At 32.7% G+C, this 11,383-nt stretch overlaps 1 protein-coding gene across 12 annotated transcripts; it reads right to left on the bottom strand.

The window, feature by feature from the left end:
- Positions 1-223: 223 nt before the first annotated feature.
- Positions 224-5,263, bottom strand: LOC114162455. Of its 12 annotated transcripts, none has more exons than XR_003599212.1 (9): positions 4,921-5,263; positions 4,554-4,646; positions 3,896-4,076; positions 3,647-3,738; positions 2,777-3,210; positions 2,266-2,425; positions 1,781-1,817; positions 1,577-1,681; positions 224-726 (listed from the first exon to the last, which is right to left on the bottom strand). XR_003599212.1 is itself a non-coding variant. In XM_028046359.1 (4 exons), exons 1-4 carry the CDS (start codon positions 5,071-5,073, stop codon positions 3,687-3,689), a joined length of 432 nt encoding a protein of 143 aa, XP_027902160.1. In that variant the 5' UTR covers positions 5,074-5,263; the 3' UTR covers positions 3,226-3,686. The 12 variants fall into 12 exon arrangements, 2 of the variants coding, with proteins under 2 accessions (XP_027902160.1, XP_027902159.1); XR_003599211.1 differs by having other exon boundaries at positions 2,282-2,425; XR_003599206.1 differs by having other exon boundaries at positions 224-1,681; positions 2,282-2,425; positions 4,890-5,263.
- Between the last annotated feature and the right edge of the window lie 6,120 nt (positions 5,264-11,383).

Raw genomic sequence — 11,383 nt, 5'->3', positions numbered from 1 at the left:
AAAACTGTTTGTGACAAAAATATTCTAACTACTGGTATTGTTAGTGACAAAAATGTTAAAAACTGCTACCAAATATAGTTTAATTTTTAATTATATTCTATCATATTTTGACGGTTAAAAACGTCACAAAATACATCATATTTTAACGGTTAAAAATCGCCACAAAATATAACATCTTTTATGGTAAAAGCTGCCACCAAATATAGTAACTTTATTCTCTTAATTTACTCAACAATGATAAAACTTAACACCAGGGTACAATACACACTATAAAGTTGTCTCCATTAGCATACACTAAAATATCCCTACTTACCACTATATTCCTTGCAAAGACCAAGTCTAAATAAAGAAAAAATAAACCAAAACTCAACTACAAATTCACTTCTAGGACAAAATCTATTATTAATTCTTTAAAAAAAGTAAATTCTACTCTAGGAAAACTAATCCAATTTACTAACTGAAGTTTGTTAGCTCGATAAAAAGACAATACTTACATCTTCAGAATTAAAATCTGAATATCCATGGTGAGTTGCTCAATTTCCGAAAGCTAGAGATACTACCATGGGGATGCTACCTTGAGGATCATAACAACTAGCCACTTGCAATCAAATGTCTCCTTTGTGTGTCTTTCTGTAGTTAAAGTATGTTGAATCTTTTTGGTATGATGTTGAATCACAACCTCTGTGGTTCCTTAGGACTGTGTTGGATACTACCTTGAATAATTCCCTTCAAAAGTACAAGAAACACCAAAGATATATTTCTAGCAAAAGCTACAAATATATTTGTCATCCTTATTCAGAAATAATTTTTCCTTCGCATGTAAAGTTGGTGTATCATAAATACCCAACAAAACACAACCTTAAGACTGATGTAAAATAGGAAACACAAGTATGTTTATGATTTTATAAACGTCAAAGTTATATTTTATTTTATAACTACAGTTTCATAGACATCAAAGATATTTTTAATTAATAGTTAGAGTTTAATACATATAAAAGGTATTTTTAATTAATACTCAAAAGATGTAATCTTAACACAAGATCACAAAAAGAATATTAAACGAGCCAATAGCAAAAAAATCCTAAATAAGGGAGAAAATACGACATTAAATTTTAAACCCACTAAGCTATCAAATCCAATACAAGTTCTTACGTAATTAGACATGAGACTATAATCCAAATTACTGATTGAGGTCACTAATATATATTTTAAGCCACAACTTTATTGATATCCAAAATCAATGGTATGCGTATCCTGTCAGCAATTGTCTCAATTTTATGAAGCTAAAACATATAAAAGGCTTACAAAGCAAAGGTTTTTACTTCCTTAATGCAAGAATACCAGGCATATAAATAGCATAACTAAAAGCAATTCTATTAGATATTACTGGAGAAGGCTCCTAAATATGTTTAACCTGCTAATAACATAATATGCCCCTCTTATCACACACTCTGCACTTTGTCTTATTTTTTTGAATAAGCATCACCAAATTCAAAATTAAACCATAAAGCACATATAAAAGTGTAGAATCCATGACTTAGTTCAAAAGAGGTAAACATGAAGCTTGACAACTTACATTCCATCTATAATTGTTAAATTTCTTTGGATTAGGATATATTTCAGGGTCAAGGTGAACGGATCTGAACCACACAAGTGCTTTCCAACCTTTTTGAATTAAAATCTGGATAAAAATAAAATATGGATCACATGAAAATAATAAAAGAAATTGAGATTGAGATTGATGTACTAAGAAACAAAAAAAGAGAGGTAAAATATTAACCAATTTAGCTTCAACTTCAGCCAATTCTTCAACATCCCTGTCCATCAAATAAAATCATTAAGCACTAGTCCAAGAATCAAGCTTACTGTCAATAGAAAAGGGTGAGCAAGCTAATATGATGGATAAATAATAATCAGCTTTCAAATAGTGCATCTTTCAAATAATGCATCCATAGTCTATGATTTCTTCATCATACAGAAAAAAATTGTAGAATGCACAACACACTACAACCGAGATGAGTTCCAAAGATGAGCAATGCATTCAATTGGCAAGTCCATGTGAGAACCATAAATACCTCTATCAGTGTAAATATGACAAATAAGCTTTATCGGAGTTTATCCATAACTCATGACATGATAGTTTGCATCATTTAGAGATCAAAATCAACAAGGAACATAAGAGAGCAATTAAATTCCTCCAAATAATACACATGAACCACAAACCCAATATTCCATCCACACATCACAAATTCAAGTTAATCTTACATTTTGAATATATCACCTTCTTCCAACATTGCCTCATCACTAGCCAGTGGAGACCAGTGGAGAGAAATGGCAGACTAAGTTGTTTACTTATATACATGTGGGAAAAGAAAGTCCTCTCTCAATCTTCCTTTGCACATTCTTGTATACATTTCCAGTTTGCCTACACAGACAAGAAAAAACAACTATTAGTAAAATTCTTTAAATATAAAAGTGAATAAAAAAACAGAAAAAATAAGGAAACTATAGATTAAATATATAAGCGTATTTGTTACGTGTACTTTATAGGACACGCCAACGTGAACTAGGCACACACTGATATACAGCAGCAGCCAAATTCCAAATTTGAAATACTTAAAGAGATGCACAAGTTGCTCTAACTCATGGCATAATAACACGATCAAATAAATAAATTATTTATCAGCAATAATAGGTTGAATGCTAAGTTCTTAGTACCATCATTTTTCAATGTTTTAGTTAACATCCATTTATGAAACCAAAAATGAAAGCACACCCTGTATGGAGTCTCCATAATAAATCTGCCATCCTTAGAAACGCAAGGGATTGTTCCTTGTTGGAAAAAGATAACCTATACCAAAGAGGTGAGTTCTATAGTAAGTAAACGATGGTAAAACAAGTACTAATATTGTGCTGGAAAATGGTTTAAACATCTTATCTATTCAGCCTCGAGACTGAAATATTTATGGCTTTCAAAGAATTTGCGTGTTGCCTCATCAGTGCTAGTCATTATATACCAGTGTATTTATAGCGAAGAAGTTGAATCAACAATACATAAACTGATGAGAATGTAACAGTAGAATGCATGAAGAAATTGAAGCAAGACAAATGGAACTTAATCTCATTTGTAGCTTGAGCCGCTAGTCTTTGCACACAGAATCCTCTCAGCTTGAAGTTGAAAGAGTGATTTTCCAGATGGAAGTCCAATATCTAAACTATAACATAATTGTTAGAAATATGATTTAATTATGTTAGAGATAGGATTTAAATATAACATTAAAGAGAGAGATATGATATGGTAGATAGCAAAATATCTTACCAATTTACCAAATATTTTTCATATTAACTTTATTCTCTATTATTATTCATTATAAATAATAATACTAATGTGTGAATAAACTAAGGAGAAATCCTAGTACAAGAATAAACTACTAATTTTATGATTGTGGCTGACAATATGTTTACATAAGAATATAGTAACCTAAAATAATTTTAAGTTTAAATATACTTTTATTGCTGGTACAATTAGTAAGTTTAGATTTTAGTTCCCTAAAAAATTTGTTTCTTTATTTTTCATCCCTATAAAATTTGAAAGCAACGATTTTAGTGAACTAAGAAAAACTGCATGCGAGTAAATCCTACGTACCTCATCCAATACGACATCAGCAGCTACTGAAGTTTCCCACTCAGCCTTTAGAATAAGAAATAGACATTCAAATAGTGCACAAATGTCTTACTCTTTGATCATAAGAAAAAAAATAAGTCAATTAATTACAAGTTTATGACAAACATCTAATAGAAAGAAACAAACTACAACTAAGGAAAGCTAAGATATAACTCAAAACATTTATTTCTGAAAACATGTAATTAAAAAAAAAAGAAAGAGAAAGCAAACCTTTTCGTTTTATACAAAAAGACTGCAAGAGAACAAAAAAGAAGAGTGTCTTTGACAACTCCAAATCACTGCAACATTCCACAAACCAAATAACATGCTCTTCAAGATAGACCAAGAAATTTTCAGCCATTCTGTTGACAATCTTCAAGTTAACTAAAGATAAACTTCCAGGTATCGATGCCTGCAATTTTACTTCCAAGAGTCAGTAAAGTGAAAAGTGATTGCCAATTTCTTTTGACAAAACATATTTAGGAGTGGTTGTGCTTACTGATGAATAACTAATGACTTTGATAAAACCCTGCTATACATGTACTACTAGTGTGGGATTCAATTCAGTTATCTGAATTTGTCCAACATTTTCTACAATTGTTTCATTTATATCATATTCAAATCTGATTTCTTTTTCTTTTCTACGATCAAGGGATCTTGTAAGTTTTAATTACTCCCTTCAAATATTGTACCATTATAAATGAAGTTAAGGAACCTTTTTGCTCAAGCATTTCAAAATGTTCATGTCCTAGACACTTTGGCCATCTACAAAGAATCTTAAGTTTGACAAACTTGGGTTTTTTTTACAAATAGATTTAAATTTCTTCTTTTTGTAAGTTATATAATAAATATAAATTTAGAGCAAACTAGTTCAAAAGCAAATACTTACAACTTCTCCGGATGAAGCCATGGAAATATTCTTATAAAGTGGCCAGTTTATTTTGTTGACCAGTCCCAAAGCCTTTACATTTAAGTTCTGTGTCTGCGCAAGGCAAAATAAGTGCAAGGGAAATATAAAAGCAATTTAGTACGAAAAAACAAGATCAAAATAATATAAATTTTTCATCCAAAATAAAAACTAAATATGAATTTAGCCACTACTTGGGGTAGAACAATGAGTAATGAAAAAATCATAGCAACAACGTTTTTCAAGTAATAAGTATGATCATTGAATTAAAAGATTAAAGCAATGACCAAACAACAATGCGAGACAAAAAATGATTACCATATGAACCAAAATCACATTAGAATGGTACCCTGTTATGAAGTTGATGAAGAAAAAAAGAGGATTTGCTACTAGAGGGGACCACTACTGCAAGTTCCTCGTCGTCGTCGGTGTAGAGAAAGAGAAGACGCCTTTGGCTAGGGTTAGGAGTTCGTCGTCGCCGGCGTAAAGAAAGACAAGACATTGTTGGCTACGGATGCAAGTTCCTCGTCGTCGGTGAAGAGAAAGATAACGTTGTCGTAGGATGGAGGGGTACCTCTTCGCCGCTGGAGGAGCGTTGATTGGTGGGGCATAAGGAAGAAATAATCATGATTTTTAGAGAAAAAGTGCACTGCTGAGTTGTTGAGAAGAATACGTTGCTGAATGAAACACAAATTCATTGTTTAAAACTAAAGTTTTAAAATTTGTAACGGTTTGAATAATTGACAAAATTTTTGTTGATTTGTAACCGTGTAATAAGACCGCTAAAAATGCACCGCTAATAGAAATAATATATATATATATATATATATATATATATATAAATAAAGAAAAATATAAACTTTGAATTTTTTTTAATAACTTTTACGTATTAAATTTGAAATAAAATATAGATAAAATATATGCATAAGTTATCATAAACAAAAACATGACATGAAAAAAAAATTGTATCATATCAATATGAACGTTATACATGATAAAGTGAAATTATTAATGAAAAAAATACTAAAATTGTTAGACATTTATAGGTAGAGATAAATTTCTTGTTCCAATATCACATGTGCGCAAGGTATCTATGTAAAGAGTGAAGCGCATAAAGTTGAATTCACATTCATAATCCCAAAATTTATGAATTTTGTTATCACTCAAACCATATAGGTAAATCTTCTTTTGGGTACTAAACACCAAAAGTTCCCCATTTAATACAATAAAATTTTTTACTACTATTTCAGAAGGATCATTCTCCACCACTCCCATTGCCTTCACTCTTATCTTTAAAATTTTTCTCCATAAAATTGATTCATACTTTGTCAAAACTCATACAGTAAATATTCCCTTTCGCAATCTCACCAAACAAATGGATTGATCTGAATCAATGGTTTTTCCCCATTTAAAAATTCTCATCTCACAGCTTTTGTCATGAGAACCCTTTCTTGCCTCTTTGGGTACTCTTAACATTCTCGATTTTCCATCCTCAAAATTGTATGACATAATGTATGGTCTGAAATATGGGTTGTTTCTTGTTAAGTAAGCAGAACAATATGATATGAAATGAATAGCTCCTATGTGACGCACAGACATGTCAAACCTTAAATTTCTACTACTACTGAAAAATCCTTCTTTTTCTTTCCACATTCCATCCTTGTATACTTTGTAGTCAAAATAAGAAGACCACTAAACTAAATTATCAATAAAGTGATATATCATAAAATTACCATCTAATTCGCATAGAAAACCAATCTTATGATCATAAAAACTACTATTTTGAATGTGGTAAGGAGTTGGAATAGGTGATGTTGTTGGGTTGATGATATAAAAGTTTACTTCATTCTCACTAGTCACATAACAAAGAACCAAACCGTTACTTGAACATAAAATCTTGACACCTCGGATGATGATTCTTCTTCAAGTATGGGATGAAATTCAATTGGGAGATTGCACCATCGAGTTACTTCAATAGGAGTTTCTGGTTGGATGAAAAAACAAGTGTCATCCCTCAAAAGTGCATATTAAGCTTGTTAGGATGCAAAATAAGTTTCTTTTGGAAGCTTTGACAATATCATGCATGTAGACATGAATTCGTATATGACTTTTGCAGGTTATCTAGAGAATATTTCAAAGAAGTTGTCACAAGACAAATTCATTATGAAGATACTAATTGAAGAAAAGTCACAAATCTATGAAGGAAAGATGAAGGGCAAAAGAATATGCAAATATACCTTCACAAATCTACTTTTATAGCAATTTTTTTGAATCTTTAATTTTATTTGTAATATCTCTAATATTTTATCTTTTATCTATTGAAAATAAATATTCATTATTTTCAAATTTACAAAATATACATATATATATATATATATATATATATATATATATATATATATATATATGTATATATATATAGTACACAATTATTTGATAAATGTTATCTTTTTAGTGTTTAATAATGAAAAGATAACAAGAAAACATATGAATTTAAATAACTAAATTTTAAAATCCTCATTATATTTTTAAACTTTTAAAAGATTAATTTATAATGATTTTAAATTGGAAATATTCCTTATTTGTTCTATGATGAACACAAATGTGATATGCTGAAATATCGAATGATAGTTTTCTTGTTTATAGTAGGTTAAAATACCTTTTTGGTCCCAATTTTCGTCAAGTTTTGTCAAATAAGTCCTAATTTTGGTTTTGTGTTCAAATAGGTTCAAATTTTTGTCAATTTTGTTCAATTGGGTCCTTTTTTGCTAACACCGTTTAAATCATTAACGGTCATGAACAGTGACTGCCACATGTCACTTCGTGCTTTTTTTGAATTATTTTTTTTGAATTTTTTTTAAAATTTTTAAAATGTCCACGTGTCAACCTAGTAGTGTGTTACGTGTCAAAGTCAATGTTCTATATTCAATTTGGTCCCTATATTAGTTATTTTTGTTTAATTTAGTCCTAATTTTGTTTAAAATTGACCAATTTTGTCTCTATCGAAGATGTGACCAAATTTAATTTTTATATCAAACTTATAATGATGTGAATTTTAATATATTATATAAAATATTTAATAAAAACCGTGAATTTTAATATAAAAATTAAATTTGGTTTCAATTTGGAAAGGGACCAAATTGGTTCATATTAACAAAAATTAGGACTAAATTGAACAAAAATAACAAATATAGGGACAAAATTGAATATAAAACATTGACTTTGACACATGACACGCATTGGGTTGACATGTGGACATTTAAAAAAATGGGTTAAATATGTTTTTGGTCCCTTAACTTTCAGTGAATTTTGGAATTAGTCCATTTTGAAACTTTGGACCAATTTAGTCCTCCATCTTTTGAAATGCGTGGATTTAGTCCTTTTAATCAAACTTTGTTAAGTTTATTTGACATTTCAAGCGCGTTTCATAATAGTATTTGAAACTTTAAAGAATGTATCTAATTGAAAATGTATCTATATTTATGAAAAACAATATTTTTTTCTAATAAATTTTGACAGTAATAATTTTGGATACGATTCGGTTGAAATATATTCTCTATATAAATTGTTGAAATTTTGAAGAAAAAAACATACAAATTCTTGTAAATATTTTAAAACAGATTTCAAATCAATATTTATATTTTATGAAAACATTAACATTTTTAGATTATATTTTTAAAGATAAAAAATTAAATAAATATATTATATGGTAATAGTATAACAATGTCCAACACTAAATACGTATGTCATTATTTTAAATTAATTGTGTTATTGTTATTATGCACTATTTATTTTATATTTTAAAAATTTAAAAGAGAAAAGTTTATATAAAAATATTTGTATTATGATATTTGTAACACGTCATTTGATTAATAAAGTTAATTATAGGAAATATCACACAATATAATAAAAGAAACAAGATCAACGGGTATAATGTCACCCCTATAGATATCCCAAGTACTTAAAGGACGATAATGGAGGCACACCACGATGCTGGGTACAAAGTAATGTAAGAGAGTGATAATAATTCAAGTAAATTCCAAGAGAAGACAATGCATGGGCCTTAGCCCTCAATTAGAATCCACTAAGAGGGAACCAGCCCAGGCGGGCTAAGCAACAGAGTCATCATTCCTCTGTTGATCACGAGAACCTCTCGTATATGCTCACATCAATAAATTGATGATCATTGCAAAAGGAGAAGAACCACACGCAAGGCAACCAAACGAGCAAACAGGGAAAGTTAGAGTAGAAAACAACTTATCATGCAATCACATGCTATTACACCATCCAAGCAATATATATCATCCAAATATGTTATGACTTTTCAAACAATACACTAGACTCAGACTCGACTCATCCGGATACATACAATCTAGTTGGATTCAGCGAATGCTTGCACTTGTGGTGAATTTTCCTGCTCACCCCCGAGCTAAGTGTTACAAGTGTTACAATATTTCAATCCCCCACACACAAGGTTAGCCCTTAATGAGTTTCACGCCTCCTGCTACTGTCACCACAAGAGTTAGTCCGCTCAAGAGTTAGTCCGCTCTAAGTGAGACAAACTGACTCCTTAGAGTGTCAGGATGCAACCTTACCTTGAATCCTGACCAAATTATATAGATGGGGCACCACCATGAACTCCCACTAACAGGGGTCATGGAATTACATCCCGACCACTGAAGCACTACTATGAGGTCTCACCTAGAGGCTCATGGGTTTACGTACTGACCTCGTACAAATCATACTCAATCAATCAAGAAGTTATTTATCATACATATCAATCTCATGCCAACCTTTATAATCAATCTTAATTTTTTATCACATATTGAATCTATACCAACTCATTCTTCCCAAAACCCTGAATATGGAACCTTATCTCATACCAATGCTAAGCCACTTTAATACCAACCTTCCCAGTCAAATCACATGCCAAGATCCGACCAAATCCATCATTCACAATCCATGAACCACATCACTCATACATAGTCATTCATCTCATGCTTTTAGTCATAAAAATTAAATTCAAGCAAGTGCCTCTATCCAAGAGCAAAGAAACAACAAAAATAGTCACACACTTTTGCCCAACTCCTCGCTCAGGTTGAAAGGCCTCGCCCAAGCGAGAGGGTCTCTTGCTCAGACGAGCTCCTTTCGCCTAGGCGAGAGCTCGACTTACAAGAACAATAACCTTATGCATATTCTCGCTTAGGCGAGACCCCTCTCGCCTGAGCGAGACGTTCGGTCGCTCAAAAACAGTGTGGGTCGCCTGAGCAACTACTCGCGTAAAATAGCTTGGGCGAGCCTCTGTCAATCTCGCCTAGGCAAGGCAGGCTCGCTTGGGCGAGAAAACCAGTGCTCACCACTATTCTCTCGTGCAATAGTCCAACAATACAACCAAATTAACGCCATAAACATCTCATAAGCTCACAGCAGCATGCCACCCAAACAAATCATGAAATATCATCAAGCAATCACGAAAAACCACAGATTTAATAAAACCCTAACTTCCCTTACCTGGAAATAAGCTAGTAGAAGGGTTCCTAACTACGAACAGTGAAGTACCGCAACTCCTATAGCAGTTTAGTGAGCTGGAGAATAAATGAACAGAGAAAAACGCAGTTACCAAAAATGACTTTAGATGGACTCAAGACAACGATGTTATAATAAGGAACGTATTGGATGAGGAACAACTTACGTGGAAAAATAATGAGTTCGAACAAGCTTGACGGGGCCAAAGACCAAACCCTAGCAGAGGTTTGCTGAAACTCTAAGAGAGGGTGAGAGGCTGATTCTGAAAAGTGAAGTGAAAGGGTTAGGGCAGATTAGGGTGTTTGGCTCCCGATGGGCCAGCCCCAGGCCCAACTGATTTGGGGCACCCCTTTTAAAATAGGGCATAAATGAATTAGTGGGCCTTACATTCTCCCCAACAAGAAAAATTTTCGACTTCGAAAATGAAAACTTACCAAGTAAAAAAATGTGGGTTTGATTTCCTCATATCCTGCTCTAACTCCCAAGTAGAGTCACCGGTCCTTCGATCCTAGATGACCTTGACAAGACTGACCGATTTTCCCCTACGTTCCTCAACTCGACTCTCCTCCAAGGCAATGGGTGGTACTTCCACAGTGAGGTCCTCTCTGATCTGTATATCCTCAGCTTCCAACATATGATCCGGATTAAACACATACTTCCTCAGGTGTGACACATGGAACACCGGATGAAGGTTCACCAACTATGGGGGCAAAGCTATCTCATAAGCCATCGGCCCAATCCTTAGAGAGATTTGATAAGGACCAAGAAACATAGGAGAAAGCTTCCTTGAGCGGAAAGCCCTTCCCACACCAATGGTTTGGGTCACCCTCAAGAACACGTGGTCTCCAGCCACGAACTCCAAGGGTCTCCTCCTGCGGTTTGCATAAGCCTTTTGTCTGCTCTGTGAAGCCTGCATTCTATCTCTCACCATTCTCACCTTCTCAGTGGTCTGCTCCAACAACTCTAGTCTAAACAACACTGCCTCCCCATCCTAATACCAACATAAGGGAGTCCTACACTTCCTGCCATAAAGAGCCTCATATGGCGCCATGCCAATGCTCGCGTGTAAACTATTGTTGTAGGTGAATGCTATCAAAGGCAGTACCTCCAAAAACAGCAAAATCAGCAAGACAATAGTGCTCAATCATATGGCTGAAGTACTCATTGCAAAGCAGTAGCAAATGAAGTGATGAATTGACTTCCAAAGCAAATTAATAATGAAGCAATATAGAGTACAAACTCAAGCCAAAATTCATGTGAAAACGAGCACTAAAAACACACAAACA

This window comes from Vigna unguiculata, chromosome 9 (assembly GCF_004118075.2).
Source record: "Vigna unguiculata cultivar IT97K-499-35 chromosome 9, ASM411807v1, whole genome shotgun sequence".
NCBI classification, from domain to species: Eukaryota; Viridiplantae; Streptophyta; class Magnoliopsida; order Fabales; family Fabaceae; genus Vigna; species Vigna unguiculata.
This window is presented reverse-complemented; position numbering and strand designations above follow the sequence as displayed.

What these genes read in the sequence shown, in the direction of transcription:
- LOC114162455 (XM_028046359.1), bottom strand. Translation starts at nt 5,073, where the DNA reads ATGTCTTGTCTTTCTTTACGCCGGCGACGACGAACTCCTAACCCTAGC. An exon ending in TTCATCAACTTCATAACAGG is followed by an intron (nt 4,647 to 4,920) that starts GTACCATTCTAA and finishes TGCCTTGCGCAG; the next exon opens with ACACAGAACTTAAATGTAAA. An exon ending in TGGCTTCATCCGGAGAAGTT is followed by an intron (nt 4,077 to 4,553) that starts GTAAGTATTTGC and finishes GTAAAATTGCAG; the next exon opens with GCATCGATACCTGGAAGTTT.